Source organism: Calonectris borealis, chromosome 11 (assembly GCF_964195595.1).
Source record: "Calonectris borealis chromosome 11, bCalBor7.hap1.2, whole genome shotgun sequence".
NCBI classification, from domain to species: domain Eukaryota; kingdom Metazoa; phylum Chordata; class Aves; order Procellariiformes; family Procellariidae; genus Calonectris; species Calonectris borealis.
In genome coordinates this window covers 3842751-3860274 of record NC_134322.1, presented here as the reverse complement: position 1 = coordinate 3860274, position 17524 = coordinate 3842751, and the positions used below count along the sequence as shown (strand labels likewise).

Here is a 17524-nt window from a genome sequence, read left to right as displayed (position 1 = left end):
CCATACAACATCTGAAATGTAAAAATATTTCAGAAGAATTATTCCTTAAGTTCCACGGGGAAATGCAAAGGTATTTAATTAGTACTAACTAAACATCAACTTTGACACCTTAATGGTTACACACTAATTCAGCTTTGTGTAATGTATATCTCCCAATTACTTTAAAAGCTTTGTCTTCTGGATTTCTTACTGCCACGGGTAGTGTTTCACAGGAAAAGTTTAGATCCCAGCTTCCCAGAAGAGCACAGGGTAAAGTCAATGGAAACATTCCTGTTGACTTCACAACAGAGGTGATGAGGCCTTTAATCACCAGTGATGCAATTAATGCACGGTACTACTGGTTATAAAGTCACATCCTGTTAAAGCATTGAAAACTGCCTGTTTTAAAATGAGACATGCCCATATCTTGAACTTTCACTAACTATTAAGGAAGTTCCGCTGTTTATTTTCTGACACCCACGCTCCACATACAAATCATCTGGTCTTGAATGAAAAGACTACATGGTAAATTGCTCTTCCCATGTCAACTCCCAATCTAAATTTAAAAGACTTCTTCATTAAAGGTACTTGATGCATTCAAATTTTAAACTCATAGAAAGAAAAGGCAGAAGAAGCTACTGAGAAATGCAGCTCATCTCATCCACTGTGACCAGCTCCCAGTGCAGCTTCGGGTGGACCCAGGACACTTTCCAGACAATCACCAGGTGAAGTTATAAGCTAAAGTCTTATGGAAATTTCTGCTTATTGACTTCTTTTATTCAAAAGCAAACAATGAATTTTCAGACTTGCTCTCAATATCCTGAAAGATCTGCCTTCATAATGATTACGAACTATGGACAATACAGGATGTCTTCTATCACTCCAAGCTTTAGCTCCTTTCTGGACTCAACTCTTTTTTTTTTTTTTTTTTTTTGTTTTACACAACTACCACTACCCCTGGTTGGTTCCCAGTTTAAATTTACTCCCTGCTCTCCAACCAGGTTCCCTCACCTCAGGACACCCTTCAGTACTGTCAAGATAGAGTTCCCATTCAATGAAAGTGGAATAAAATGCATCTGGCAGGTTTGATTTCCAGCCCTCATATGGCATTAAACCCCTCGGCTCAAAGCCACTCTGGCCTCATCTTTCCTTGGATGTGGGCCATATTTAAGTTTCATACTAAAACAGGAGTAAGCCAGAGAAATATCCCTGTATACGTGGGACATGCAACATTACTTCAGCCTCGGGATCTCACGCCAGCCATGCCCCAGCACAGCTTGACTAAGTCTTTGTTCACTTCCTGCGACAATGCAAGTTCTAGGATGAGACGACTCGCCCTGTCATTTGTGACTGTGGTTTTGAGCATTTGTTCAAACTCAGGCAGACGAAATACGCTCCCACATAGAAAAATTGCCTGACCATTTGTGTCAAGGCGAGCGCTGCTCGGCAGAGGCTGAAACAATGGGAGTCACCATGTGCTGCTCCTTATGGCTAAGCCACAGCTCACTGCTCCACGCAGCCCCTTTTTGGGGAGAGGATACAGAACAGTTTGCTCAGGAAACATGTTGTTGCACCCAGCCAAAGAAGCCAAACCACAGATTGTAAGATGAACTGTAAGTACATTTTTCTGACCCCAGCTACCAGCAGAACCAAGGACTGTTAAATGCAGGGATGAATTCTGATCAAAGCTACTTTTAACTTTTCTATCTGACATTGCAAAGAATCAGACCTGACTCAATCACAAGTGATTCTGCAGATTAGTGTGTTAACAGCTATGTTTCTTGCCCATTCTCTCATCTCCGGTCCAGTTTACCGTGTCTGCTCTCGGGTTATGGGCAGCAACCTGACCCCTTCAGCTCCGTAGGCACAGAGCTCTTGTCTCAACACTTTCCTACTCCCGTGGCCCCAGCAGCACCCACTCCCACCGGCTGACATTGCTTTCCTAGTCAAGGTTTCTCTAACATAAGACATGCAGATTCTATCTGCAAATGAATTGTATGTTTGATAATAAAAAAAACAAAGGAAAGTATTTTTAGCAAAACCTGACACCGTCCTTCCCCCCATGAGGGCTCCCCATCACCCTCAGCTGTTTAAAGGAAATGCAGTCACATTTCTGCCACCAGACTCCTGTATCCACACCTGCAGAGACCACCTTCCCTGCGGTGATCGCTGGTGGCCTCAGCCAACCCAAGGCCTCTCGACTCTGTCCAGAGAGAAGTATCAGGTTCTGAATACAACTGATACACGTACTGGTCACTTAAAAACCCAGCAACTGAACTGCTCTGACAGATCCCAACCTTATCTCTTCCGTGTAATCTGAATCTGCTCGGTTAAACAGGAGGATATGCATGAATCAGGACAGCAAGGCTCTCTATTACTTTCCCCAGGAGCAGCACTGAAAACACGCACAACAGTGTACGACCTGGTTTCTCTCAGTGCACAGGGCACATAACTCCAACGAACTAGAAGCTAGCGTTGACAAGGGAATCAAAGTGCAATTTAAACAAACACAAACATAGAAAAATTAGGTGATGCTTCCTTAGAAGTAACCTCTTAGAAGAGGACATTAGGACTGCTCCAGTATTGGTGGCTACCAAGTCAATTTGACCATCCCTTAACTGTTTTTGCGCACTGGATATCCTATGTGTACCCTAATCTGAGCAAGTCACAAGCAAACTGGGTGCAAAGATTTTGTCACAGCTGGTACAGGTATTCATGCAATAGAGAAAACTGTGTGCACAAAGAGTGCGAAAAAAACCCCAGTATTTGCTAAAAAGTGACCACTACTATAGTTACCAAATGTTGTCATAAGGAATTTCTTCATCTAAAAAGAAGTTTAAAAAGCATAGCTTGGAGCAGGAGGAGCACAGATCTGGAATGTTTTATCTTCAGTTTCCAGAGTTTATTATTTATTTGTATTACCTTGCTTTGTTATCAGCTCTGCAGACTCAGCAGAAGCATAGTCAGCGGCGTTATGCACACAGTGCTCCCTTTGTAGAGACCCAAACTGGAGACGATTACAAAAAACGTATTCAGTTTTTGTCTGCAGCTTGGGAACCTCCCTTAGAGGAGATCAGAGAAACCATTTAACGTTTTCAGAAATCGTCATCTTGTATAATTATGCTGAAGAAAATCATAATTTGTGAAGAACTCAGCAAGATAACGGACCTAAAAGACCGATTTCTTGAATAGACGGTTCAGCTAAATTTCATGTTGAATTAGGGCTAGTTTTGCATAAGCCTTCTTCAGGGTCCCATCTTTGCAGCAACGCTTGCCATAGGGAAGCGATGAACCACAGCTTAGCCAGGAGAACTGAGCACGGAAACCAGCACGCTGCTCGTGCACGTGGTACTGCAGATGACCATCACGAGAAGTCAGAAAAACAAGCTGTTTTTTTACATTTCCAGATAAGTTTAAAAGAGCTTGTCAGTTAAGATCTGCATTACAGAATTCAGATTTTGAGGGAGAGTTCCTTTCAAATTTTTGCAGGACAGCTTGGTATCTAGCTTTAATGGAGAACCCAAGCAGTTTCCACAGCTCCTTAGAGTCCTTTGAATTAAACTCCTCCAATTTAAAGTGATGCCAGTTTTCTGTCCATGGATACCCATCCCCCTTCCTTGTGGAAACAGGGACAGAAATGGATCCATCATGCATAGCCACACCAATACTCACTGGATCAGACTAAGATCAAAGCCCAAGTGTCCCAGAGGTTTGGGCCATATGGTTATTTTGGAGTACGTAGGTGACTTTGTTTCTCCTTATCCCCCATGCATCAATGCCAGTTGGTCTCACTGCATTTATTTCACACTGTTCCTTAAACATTCTTGCAAACTTTAGGTAACTGCTTACTGCTTGGAAAGCCCAAGTATGTCATACTTCTGCTAGAGGATACAAGAACAGGACACACCGAATTCTCACTATTGCAATACTGCAGTACGATCGATACGTTAAGCAAAACATGTATCGTGCTGTCACGATGTTCAAAGTCACTTCACGCAACCTCCTCCCGAGAGGCAAGAGTGCACACTCCACAATCCATCGTGTTACCTCCCAAGCAACCAGAAAGGACCAAAACCAAATACCACCCAACAGCCTTGACCTAGGCTCCGAATTTAAAAGAAGCACAAAAATGTGTTTTGTATTACACTTCTGCAGCAGCTAGTGCAGTCTTGGACAGATAATACAAACTCCTTTAGACCCCAAATCCTTCTGGCTGCCTTTCACTTAAGCTTTTCCAAGCACTCAGGTATTTAGATTCCAGTGGAGTCTGTTTCCTATAAGCCACCACAAACAGTGTGGCAGCACGTTCGAAATGGAGCCTCCCGCAGGGCACCCTTCTGCCACAGGAGCGGGACGGCTTAGCATGAGCCCCAGCATCCTTCGCCGTCCTCGTGCGTGTGGCCTCGTGGCACTTCAAGGTCCCGTGGGGACTGTCCCAAACTGAGAAGTACTGCGGCTGTGTTCCTGCAGAGATACTGCCAAAAGCCAACATCTGACATCTCGCCATTAACTGCATTCACACTAGTCTCCTGCCACGTTTCCTGGGAAATCTAGTTGCTACGCAAAAAAAAAAAAAAAAAAACAGTTAACTGCCTGATATTTCTGTTCCTGAGAGCAGCAGACTTAAATCTTCTGGGAGACTGCTTATTCCCATCCTCTCCTTCCTGCAGCTCTTTTAGGACAACTCCCCTCAACTGCAAAACCATTAGCACATATTGTTGCACTTTCCCTGAACCCCAGCCATACCTTAACTCCTTCCTGCACAGCTCTTTTCCTGACTATTTCTTGTCCTTTGATGTGACACCGCAGTTTCTGCTGCTGCACTTCACCAGCCTCCTGGAAGGGAAGCTCTGCTAACCTGGCTGTCAGATGCAATAACTGCTGAAGCTTATTTCGGAGAGCAAATCTGCTCTCCGAAAACCTGTAGATCTAAAGCTTATTCTCTGCCTCGCAGACTACAAAAGCACGACTGTTTCAAAGAGCCGGCGTCTCCTGAATATCCAGCAGGCCCGTTTTGCCTTGCAGTGGTCATTTTTCTCATGATTGATGTTCAGGAAGTGGATTGCTTCCCCTCTTGTTAGACCCTATCTGGATTCACAGCAGCAAGGATCAGCAAATGCTTTCCGCTCCGGTCCCTTTTAGCTGTGTCTGTAAATGGCCTTTGAGCCACAGCAATTTGGAGGTATTCAGCCTCTGAATCCCTAATTCCCTTCAGCGCTCTGGCTAGCACGGTATCAAGGCTCTGCACACGCTGCCACCCCGGGAATGCCTTGCTAGCAGCTTCCCATTTCACTCGCTGTGCCAGCGATTCAGCTCACCAGGATGCTTTGTCAATGTAGTAATCCCAGCAATTGTCTGCTTGAGTACTTCACGGCAATCAAAAACCATTTAAGATTTCAGGTTTGTCTTCCTCTGCCCCCCTCCCCACTTTCCCCCAAAGATGTCTTCCTGTCACTAGGACATTAGCTCAATTCTTTTACCAACAGAGGGGAGAAAAATGCATTTAGCCCTACCGCAACATTAAGAGGTCTCTTTATTCGTCCCTTCCGAGAGCCGACATCACCGCTAGAGGTTAAACCAAAATAGCAGTGCAGTAAAAAGCGATACTCAGATCTCCTTCCGAGGGCTGAAGAAGCCCGATTCCATTAGCTGGATTTCTTAAGTTGCATCTTTAGCCATTTTTTTGCGTGAGCAGATGTTGCAGATCTGATTCTGTAAACCCAGCTCTCCCACAGCACGGGACTGTTCAGCAAGCAAGGGCAAAGCCAGGGATGAGAATCCTTCCCACGCCAGCAAAGCAAAATGCTCCACAACTAACACCCATCTCTGGACAATATTGTGATAAATTTCCCTTTCTTGAATCTGATGGATGCTAGACAAACTATTCTGCCATAAAACCTGTTACATGATGTCCCAACACGACTCCAGCCTTTCTGTATGTAAATGTAAATTACACGGCTCATGATATTTGCAATCCAAAATGCTCCATCCCACATAGTGAAGAAGAATACATAACCCTGAAGAAACAGATTCTTTCACCCATTTCAAAGCATCAATCATGCACCCTCTGTAACTTAATTACAGGTCTACTACTGAAAGAAGGAATTAAGTTTCCATTAAAACTGTCGTTGGTGGACAATATGCTTCAGATTACCCAAATTAAGCAATTTTACTGCATTTGATGCTGATATAAAGAGAGCTACCCTTTCCCGAAACCAGAGCTGGGCAGGGGAGGAGGAGGAGGAGACGGTCCATCATACACGGTTTTGCCATCCTGTTCTTACTGGCCAATAGGGCCAAGTACTTTTCAACCTGGGCAGGCAGGAGATGGAGAAGGGATTGTTCTAGTACAAGACTAAAGGGGATGTTTTATTAGAGAAAGATCCGCCCCAGAGCTCCTGGCTGCTCCTCTGACGGCACTGGCTGTGCTGCACTCAATCGGAGTCGGGGTATACCCGAGCTGACATTTTAGCTCTTAACTCTTTCAGATTTCCTAAGCAGGCTTCCCGCGCAGCCTCCCAGCACTGCCTGCTGGCACGAACGCTGGAGCAATAAGCACATTTCAGCAGAGTGAAGAGTTTCTCCAAAGCCACAGACACGTCTCTCACAGAAGAGATGATTATTCTCATGCTGCCGAGGCTTTGGACAGAAGTCCCGTTAGCACGCAGCACTCACGGCGATACCCAGCTATGGCTGGAGACCACGGGCTACAGTGAGTGGCATGCGGTGCAAAGCACAAAGATTGCCCCTGCTCCAAAAATAGATCTACTCAGGTAATAAAAACATGGCATAGAGACCTCGGCTCCTACACTAGCTTTACCAGCCCAAAGCTAGAAACGTTTCACCACAGTCGACTTTCCCCATTCGAGCTGCTTTGCTACCTGGTCCAGCCTTAGCGACAGCTGCAGCGAGCGGAGGCTGATTTTACTCTTTGTTCCCAGATGCGTTTTCTGGGTCTCATTCCTAAGCACATGCTCTCGGCTTGGCGCAGTGGTCTTTTTTTCCTACCCAGGGGGTTACAGAGTTCTCCAAACTTTATTATTAAGCTGGCGGCTCTCTTCAGAAGCAGCAGCCAAGGACCGCACCAGCGTGACACGGCCATGCCCAAGGTAGAAGCATTGAGGGAAGCAATTTGACGACCACGTCTCCCTCGGTGACCGGCGGTAGGTGCCCCCTCGCTACGGAGGGGCTGCCTGACCCTAAGGCAAGACCACTGGGTCTGCCTGCCAGGTACCGGCTCAACCAGACCATGTGAGAGCGACAACGCGACTCAACTCGACCCCTCACGTCTCCACCGACCTGTCCAGGCAGCAGACGAGAGCTTGGGGCACCTCTCTCCCCTCATCCCACACCCCGGCCCCACCGCCCGGCGAGCGCCCCAGCGCTGCCCACCCTGTGCCCGAGCTGGTGCGAGGAGAGCCGGGTCTGAGGGGACCCCTTCGGCTCGCTCACACCTGCCCTGGGGAAGGGCGAGCGGTCCCCGGCCCGGCGGGGGGATCCCGGCCGCAAGGGCCCCGCCGCGGGAGACCTCCCGCCCGGGGGCTCTTACCTCAGCCGCTCCTCAGGCGAACGGCCGTGCCGAGAGCCCAGCTCAGCCGACCGCGCCGAACCCAGCCGACCCGAGCCTATCCGAACCGACCCGACCCGACCCGAGCCCAGCCGACCCGAGCCTATCCGAACCGAACCGAACCGAGCCCAGCCGACCCGACCCGAGCCCAACCGAAGGCAGCCGAGCGGAGCCGCCCCCCCGCCCGCTCACCGGTGGGCGGCCACGGCGCGGCTCCGCAGGTACTTCTGCGCCGTCATGACCCCCACGAAGAGGAAGCTCTGGGCCGGCGGGCCGGGGCGGCGCGGCGGGGCGGCGGCGGCGGGCGCCGGGCGGCAGCCCTGCGGGCGGGCTCGGCGGGGCCGCGCCGCCGCCGCCAGCTCGGAGGCGCGGGGCAGGACGAGGCGCGAGGCGAGCACGAAGCCCAGCACCAGCCCCAGCAAGACGCTGAGCCAGGCGCGGCGGCCGCGGCCCGCCATGCCCGCCCGGCGCCGCGCCGCGCAGGCCCCGCGCGGCTCCTCACAGCGCCGCCGCCCCGCGCTGCGCCGCCGCCGCCAGCCGCGCCGTGTCGCCCAGCGCCGCCATGGGGGAAGGGGCAGGGACGGGAAGCGGAGGGGAGGGAGGGAGAGGAGGGGAAGGGGGCGCCCGCCTCCCCGGCCCTGCCCCTCGGCACAGGCGCCGTGTGCGGCCCGCGCCGCGCCGCGCCGCCCGCCTCCGATGGCCCCGCCCGGCCGTGGCGGGGCCGCCGCCGAGCAGCCCCCGCCGCGGGCAGGGGGAGGGAGGCGGTGCTGCCCCCGGCCCCCGCGCAGCTCCCGGCCTCCCCGCCTCCCGCCGCGCTGGCGTACCGCGGGGCGGCCCCCACCCGGGACAGGGACCCCGGTGGGGGCCTGGACCCTGGGGTGGGGAGGGGGACCGAGACCCGGGATGTGACCCCGGGACGGGGACCGGCTCCCAAAGCACCCCCCTGGAGAGGGACCACAGGACAGGGACCGGCACCTTGACCAAGCTCCCCACACAGGGGACAGGGACCGTGACCCAGCATCCCACCCTGGGACCCCAGAACCTCGGCCCAGCTGCCCAGACCAAGAGGCTGGGACAGGAGCCCGGGAGACCATGGTGCTCAGATCCAGGGATGGGGACTGAGACCACGGACATAAGCCCAAGACAGGGACCCCAGCCCAGCATCCTGCACCGAGACCCCAGGACAGGACCCTGGCTCAGGATCCAGGACTGGGACTTCAGCCCAGCCCTTCGGACCAGGATGGGAAGACAGGGAGACTGGTACCCCGACTCGGGACAAGCACCAGGTGCCCATGCCTGGTGGCAGAGGTCCATCTCCCCGCAGAGACCCACCATGGCTCACGCTGAGCCTGCGCAGCCAGAAACACGCCATTCCCATCTCTGCACGGTTGGGTCCCTGCTGCCCAAGCCCCAGATCTGCCCTGCCTCAGCCCACGGGTGTGTGCAGAGCCGGAGGGGAGGCACGGCAGCAGGGAGCAGCCCTCCAGCCCTGGTTTCGCCTGGCGCTGATGCATTCATGCAGCACAGGCTCTGGTGCCAGGGGGAGCGAAAGCACAGGCAGTTCTCCAGTTTTTCCCACCTTGCTAATTAAACTGACCAGAAATAGGTCAGTCTATTTCCATCCAGAGGCTATAATGACTTGAGTGAAGTCAGACAGAGTGAAGATGAGGCTGTACCGCCTGAAGATTTATTTTTTCTTTGTCTGGACTAACTCTCCACGTGCGTTTCATCTACAGCGTGCTTCAGCTTCAAATATTGCAGCCCCAAACCCTTGACATTTTACAGGAAAAAAAACCCTCTGGTCTTTACAGAAGAAACATATCTAGTACAACCCACTGACCTCCTGCTTAATCAGTGTGGTTTCTTCCCATTTCCTACCCATTTCTGCATCACCAATTGCCAGTTTTTCCCATTTTAAAATTTATTTATATCGTGGTGTCATCCACAATGAGCTGAGAAGAAAGACTCGGCGTAACAGCAGCCTGCTCTTGAGCAAGAACCATTGCAAAAGACGATGCTGTACCCAATTAATACCGTACAATAATAAGTCAAAGAAAGCCATACATGACAGACTTTTACGATCCTTGTACAGTAAGTAACTGTCACACTTCTGGGAACTAGCAGGTAATATCACAATCTAACGAACTTGATATGTCTCGAAAAAAATGCTTTTGTGTGGGTTTTACTGCTCTTGTGATGGTGCAATCCTCAAAGAAAGGTCAGCACCAATGAACTCCTGTGATGTCAAGAGCAACAAATAACACAAGGAAAGCACCACCATGATTTATGGTATTAAACAAAAATAAAATTAAATAAAAATAGAAACTAGAGAAGAAATACAAGCAATTAACAGGAAAGAAGAGCAGGAGGTCTCCTTTCGGCTGCTCACAGGCAGAACAGAGAAGTATTAGTGAGATGTATGTTTGTGGGAAGAGGAAGAGAACTAAATGGCGAAAGAGAGGGAAAGGAAGCAAAGTCCAAGCTGGAACAGACAGGAGGCAGGGAAAGCCAGGGAAGGACAGGAGCACCATTGCTTGGCAAAAGCCAGCTGGCAGGCGAGAAGAGTTGCTGAGGCTGAGGCTGCGTGCCTTCCAGAGCTGCAAAACACCGGGGAAGGGTTACAAATGCAGCACTAGCTGGGGTGCAGTGAATGGTAGCAGTTTCCCAGCAGCTTCATGTGTGCCACCAGGCAGAGAAGAGGTTGATGAAGATCCCCATAAGGGCTCCTCAAAAGCTGACCATGCATGAGGCGTGGAGGCGTTCCCACCCCAGACAGGCGCCGGGCAGACCCAGGGCTGTGCCCGGCTACTGGGGCTACCTGGAAGCCCTTTTTCTTTAACAAAGCCAGCACAAAGTTGCCTGTCTGGGACCTTCCTCCGGGGAAGAGGAAATAGGATCCACGATCCACCTCAGTTCACCCTATTAAAATAATCCCAAACTACTATTTATACCAAGAAAACCTTTTCTGCTATACTGTCCTTTCTATCGTTTTCGCATGGGGAAATCCCCCCCAAACCACTACTGTAATTCTCTTCTGCTTCCCAGTAGTTGCAATGCTTTACTATTATTTCTAACTACTGGTGCCCTGATCCCTTTCTACGAAGCCTGGAGTTATCCTCAGCCTGTGCCACTCTGCACACATGGACCTTTTACTCGGCTTTCAAAAGCTTCTTCAAAAGGAACTTCGTCAAACTCTCCCCTCAAGCCTGATCATCAGGTCCTGAAATACAGGACACCGACAGACGTTCAAGCTAAAATAAAAAGTAAGGCCACTCCTTTCCAAAAGAGGGAGATGTGGCAAGTCCGTGAGCAGGAATGGGATTACTCTCAGCGTGCTCCAGATCAGCAATAAAAATCTCCTGATTCAAGGGAAAGCCACCGTGGCCTATGAATTACAGGAAAAGGCAGAGCTAGCGTGGTTAAAAGGCAATAAAAAAGAGAAGGGTTGGGGCTGAGGAGCTGTCAGTTGGCTTCTTCCCATAAAGAAAAGAAGTTAGTCATCAGAACTGAAACCTTCATGCGACTTCAGCACACATGGAAACGATGAAGCTGAGCAGCACACTCCCGTGTAAGATCTCCGCTGTCCCGAGTTCTCATTTGGCACGTTCCCACCCTCCTGCACCTCCCAGTGTAATTACGGTCCTGGACCTTGCTGCGGGCAGGGGGTGAGCAGAGAGTGCTTGGGGAAGGGGCAGGAGAAGGAAGGGGCACTTTCTTGGTGCCAGGATTTAACCCGGAGAGGAGGCACGTTCACAGTTCACACTGCCGCCGGGCGAGACCACACCACCGGCTATAAGGCCGAGACATCCAACTGTAAAGAGGGGGTAGCACCCAGGAATGCTGCGGTGCTCACACAACCTCCCTAAGCACATCAAAGTGCCTCGCTTTATTTCATTCATTGCACCAAACTCACGTTCAAAAGTGTTAGGTGGGCAAGTGCCCCTTTTACTGCTCCTGCCCCCTCCCCTGTTCTTGCATAGAGCAGCTGCTGTTTCCACTATAGGAAAAAAAAGAAAAAAAAAGGCAAATTAAGGGAAAACTTGAAAAGCACGGCTTAGTTCTTTCAGCTGAATTATAACCCTGCCATTACCTGCCTAGAGTATGTTTTTAATCTGGTTGGCAGAGAAAGGTCATACTGCATAATCACATTTAAGTGCCTTCCTCAATTAATACAGCTCTTAGTCTCAATAAATAGTTGACACTATATATTATGGCTACTATATATTAAAAGACATGGTATTTTTCTCATAAAACACAGCATAAATATTTTTATGCAGCATGTTTTCTAGTCTATGTAGGATTGCTTGAGGAAATATTCTGAGGGCTCTCCAAAATCTGAAGAGGGTACACGTGGTGTGTGCTCCATCTCCGTGCTCCCATCCCACTCACTCGAGTGAGATTAGCACCCGGACCAAGTGGGCGAGAGCCCACTTGACAGGCCCACACAGTTTAGATTCATAATCAGATTAACAAAACAGTAATCCTATTTTTAAAAGATGAAAAAGCCAAGTCCTTGAAGCGGCGAGCTGGTTTGTGCGCGTACAGAATAGACGTCATCCTTTTGGAATAAAGAAGCTTATTACCAAAAGAAAAAAGTTTCTTCCACATAGGAGACTCTACCCTATAGAGGAAAGAAGGACTATCTTGCATTATAACCACTTCTTTTTCCCTTCGGTTTTGATCTACAATTTTTCCACAGTGATGAGCCCACTTAATAGCTACAGGATGTACCTTCTACAATACGTTTTCTCTACCATATTTTAAAATAATAGTTAAAGAAGTGAACTACTTCCCAAGTGCTCCAGAAACTTTAATTATGAATGTTCCAGTACTTAAACTGATACTTTAAAAACTACCCAGGCACTGGAAAATGAGCATACTTCATATATTCAAGGTAACAGACTCATGGTGGAAAAAATCTAGCTGGGCAACCAGCAGCATTTGTCTCTGTCACGGTATTTCCAGCACCATTGCATTTTCAAATGATGCAGAAACTCCTTCCCCAGCTCCAGCACCCACTTTTTTTTTCCTCCCCATCCTCTTCTGGTCCTGCCACGGACCAGTCCCAACCTTTCCTCTCAGCTGAATCACTCAGAAAATGCCAGTTCAAGGGACAAAAAAGAAATGTCACCGGTTGCTCCTTGCTGGAAAGCCAGACCAACATTGCCATCCTACGGCCCGGTCCCGCAGTGCAGCGGCCGCACCCCCCAGAGCCGAGGGGCTGCCCTGGGTCGCCTCTGCCCTTCCCAGCCAGGGAACCCGACTTAGGGCTTTGGAGGTGTGGGAGGGGAAGCAAAACCCTCCTGCTCAGCACACAGCTCCTCCGCTGCCTGCTCAAGCCTCCTGTTCTCATCGGCTGGGTGGCGGTAGCAGCGCTAATGTGGTGCATCAAGGCATTTGAGCTTTGCATCAAGGAAGGGCAGGTGATGTATTTTTAACGTGCTACCGCCAGACCGGAGTCAACAAACCGTTGAAAATGCTAGAACGTGTCTTTAAAATGCAAGTGTCAAGATGCAATATACCCAAGAAGGATCTTTGGATGCTAAAGCTAAAGAAGTGGCAATTACATTACCTAAGAAGCAGTAAGCTGAATTTACGGGGAACGGTACCCTGCCAGTACGTGATAAAGTAAAGCTTTAGGACCCAGGTTGGGGTTTGGTTTTTTTGAAAGTGCATCTTGTAGGCCAACCTAACAGCAGCTCCCCATTTTAATGCACACAGCAGAGCAGCAGAACTAGATTGAAAGGCCAGGTATTTCAGTATATCCATTTTCCTTCCATTCTCTTTAAACAGAATTTTCTAAGTTCTTTTCCTTGCCATCCGTATGTTAACGTTACCCACGGTACCAGCTCTGAAGCTGAACTCGGTAAGCAGCGCACAGAAAGAATCTTGATTAGTAAAGTATGATAGACACAGAGGAATGAAATTATTAATTTATCAGTGGAGATCTTGCTCCGTGCTGAAAGTGCTTTTTAGCAGGTATGCACTTCAAAACACAAATGATCACAGAAAAAAAACACAGACGTCAGAGCAGCGGCTGCATACCTGCCAGCCCCTTGCAACAGAAATCTGCAATGAAAACGTGTATATTCACCCCCAAAAATGAGCTGAGGAGACCTACTCCATCACAGCCATTGGTTGCTTCATAAAAACTGATGGAAGTTTTTGAAGTTGCTGGCTCTGGAGCTGGGAATATGGGCAGGGTGTGTGTCAGGCTTGGAACAGCTGGCTTGGAAGCTCACACAAATCAGCTACAACGATGTAACTGGGCCAGGACACCACCCAGCCAGCAGCCATATGCTTTTCCTTTGTGGTTGCTGAGCTGTTCCAAAAGCCAAGCTTTCATTCCAAAAGGGGGGAAGAAAAAAAAAAACCCAAGTCTTCAGCCCATCCAAGTCTAGACCAGCTTTTTCTACAGTTGGAAATTATATACTTTCAGTGTTCAGCGAGAACGTTGACAGAAACACACTGTGCCCCACTCTTGGCTAACCTGATCCCTGAAAGGTGTCACTTTTTAGCCTGTACAGGGGCAAAAATCGTCCAAAGGGTGGATCTGATCTGATGTAGAGATGTGTGCTGATGTGCAGCCAGGCTCGAAAAAACACAACCGCCAGAGATGGGAACTGCCTCGCTGAGCGCAGGAGGCATAAAGGACAGCCTTAGGATGGTTTAAATGCAGCCATTAACCGTAGCGCTGCTGGTAAAACATACAGGAGACTGTCACGCTGGATGCCACCCTTGTTCAGAGAGCTCTCTGAATGCAAACGCTCTCTTTAGTCATCTTCCTAGGGAGGGGGAAAAAAGTCACAAAACCCAAGAAAAAACAACCCAATCCAAACACCTGAGCTGACTATCAGCACAGTCTAAGGATGAAACCAGACTGGGCATACAGCAACAGCAGAACAGCCTAATTCTTGAGTTTTGAGTCAAAATAGTACAGTACTGTATAAAACACAGTAGGTTATATTTGTTAGTACTAACATTTCACACCTGCATTCAGTCTCTGCTAGGAGAGCTGTTCCTTGCAGATATGGGTGCAATTATCAGTTTCATTCACATTGATCGTTGAATAGCACACAGGTAATTCTGGAACACCTGGGAACAGCTCTGCTGACAGATTCCCTGTTTGCCCTCACTCCCCCAAGTCCATTTTCTGTTGTTCATTATTAAAAATTTCCAGTATAAGAAACATTTTTATTTTTTAAACAGCTAAGTATGCAATGCAATATCACTCTTAAAAGCTTTCCCTCATTTCACAATGTTTTTGAAAGGCATAAATAAAGCCAAATAAATTTTATGAGAGTGACAACATGGTTTTTTGTTCAGTTTTAATTCCAGTGCTCAGTATCTCCTGATGAATACTTAAGAGAACTATGCATAAACTAGACCTCATCTGCAATTTAAAGAAAACAAAAAACTTTGTTCCTCCAGCATATAAATCATCTGAAAGGCAATGAAAAATACTTCGCTGCATTTCTCGAGCAACTAACATTTTCAGGATTTTTTTGTGCCTCTGAACACTTGCTTGACTTGGGATTTTTCAATACCCAAAATAGATTACTCTTCAGTGGCTACGTAACATTATACAGCAGTTTAATTGCATTGTATGAACTCTAAGTTTGTTAGCTAGCTTCTTCCAGATAAAGATATTTCCAGAACATCTGCATCAGTACAGCAAGAGGCTTCTTGCATAACTGCTGTAAGTGGGGAGAAAAAAAATCTCCTGAAGGCCTTTTAATATGATCTTTCATAATTCGAGTGCTTGGGAATTCACACCAAAGTAGGAACAATGGATTCATTAAATAGTTCACTTTCACCTAATGCCTTCTGCATGCTTCACTCTTACGCTATAATCAACAAGCAACCACCTTTCCATACTTGTTTGTGGTCAAGCTTTCTATTTGAAGTGAGAGGAAAAACCCTTCTCTCTGCTTGTGCAGGTTGTGAGCCAAAAGAAGTTTTACAAACCGAGGTTCTTCCTCCCACCCTGTTCAATAGCTTAGAAGTGTCTGATCAAGAAAAACTTGGGGACTCGAGGATTAAAATAAAAAAATTAAGGGAGAGAGAAGGTTGAAGTTTCCAGAAATAGTAAATCACTTCATTCTCACTGGATGTGTCTTAATAAATCTTAGAATTGGGCAAAAATCCATATCCCCAGTCCCAGCCAGAAGCAAGTCTTGAGACATAGAGAGATTTGCATATGCTCAGTTCAGACCTGCTTATTTATTTCTTAAAATGTTTTTACTGAATTAAACCAACCCGTCCTTACCATTTTATCAACACAAGGAATTCTGCTTCTTTAAGACAACAACTTCCCCCCGTTGTTTTTCTGAAGACAACACCTCAGTCTGTTGCCTATTTCCCCAAAACAAGGGGAAAATGTTCCCCAGAGGCATGAGTAAGATAAAAACTTAGTCCTCTTTACTGATGAAGAATCTTCAGATCTTGAAAATATCCCTCCCCGCCTCTATTTTTTTTGCCTTTAATTAAAGATTAAAACCTGAAGTTACATACACTGGTCTATGTTACAACAATGGAAGTTTAAGTTTACATACCAAAACTCACAGAAGCCACTAGTTTCCATACGATCATTAATAGCCTTCTCCCTTCATCTTCTACACGCGCTTGAACACACACTTCATGAGTCTAAAGTAAAAGGTTCTTCGCCTTTCCATTTCATGAGCTGGCAACTTTAAAACTTACTAGTAACATGCTACTGTTAATTTATAATCAAGAGAAAATCACAGATCACCTGACATAAAGAGCAGTATCTATATACATATAAAAAGTGCATTCAAAGTTGGCACTCATACGTATTGATGAACACAGATATTCCAAGCATAAGTATTTAGAAGCAAGTGTTCAAGCAGCCCTAAGCTATGCTAATGAAACACTGATATATACTTTAACACCAATATACAAGCTCAATAATAGTAATCGGACAGAGGGTACTTGTCGTACGCTGACAGGAACTATTTCACTCCATCAAGGACAGCCTGGATTTTACTCGTCTTCTGCATTTTCTGCTAGAGAGCATATCAAGGAGATGGGACGTTTGGAAAGTTCATTAACGATGACCAACTCTAACTTTATTTTCTATCCACAGTGCTGGATAGACACCAGAAGGATGAAGACCACGCGTGCTTCAGATACTTACTCCTTACAGTCCCTCACTTGCAAGTTTTACACGTTTGCTAGCCAGAGGCTCTTTTCAGCACAACCAACCCTCAGCTTTTGTACTGCACGAGCTGGCAGCAGGATAAGAACACACCTCGACATCTAGCTGGCCTATTCAGGACAGCCCTGCAGCCAGGCTACCCGTTCCCCCCCTGAGACACATTCAGAAGAGAAGGTAGTACAAAATAAGTTCTTAATGTCGCCGAGGCGGAACCCTGATGCTGCACTGCTAAAGCTATACACAGTCCTGCTGCCCACAACACATAGATCTCAGCGCAGTTTGCGGCTTCTCTTTTCCCTTTGAATATCTCGCAGTGTTTGAGTTGACCATGCCTATATATCCCCTCCTCCTCAAACCATATTTGTCGACAGTATTTTGGAAAGAAACCTGCTCTGCTCTGTTAGAGCAAAGGCCTTTATTACATGTTTTCTTGATTTAGGTTCAAATACAGCTGGAGAGCTTACAACCAGTAATGCAGTCTATCCAATTTCAGAATCACTTACTGGGGGTGGGGAAGAGAACGAGGAGTTTTACTTTTTAAACTTGGGAAAACTTGAATTGATCTTAACCTGAAGATGATTCTTCCAAAGTCATGATTTGGAACACAGAACACCCAAATAAAACAAAACTGTTAAAAGCCAAAAAGAACAGCTGAAAAAACCCTTTTGTTTATGCAGGTAGTCAAATGAAAATCATTTCATTTGATGTCTCATCTTGCTTTATACATATTTATTGCACTAGAACATATGCCTTCTATATAAAAAGATGCTGTAGAAAACCACAAGATTGTAAATACTAGA

At 47.5% G+C, this 17524-nt stretch overlaps 1 protein-coding gene across 1 annotated transcript in view; it reads right to left on the bottom strand.

Annotated features, from left to right (window-relative positions):
- Positions 1-8004, bottom strand: part of CHSY1 (chondroitin sulfate synthase 1) — a 78165-nt gene extending 70161 nt beyond the window's left edge. The window contains exon 1 of the mRNA XM_075159818.1: positions 7739-8004. Coding sequence (XP_075015919.1) covers positions 7739-8004 — 266 coding nt within the window. The remainder of the gene's footprint in view (positions 1-7738) is intronic.
- Between the last annotated feature and the right edge of the window lie 9520 nt (positions 8005-17524).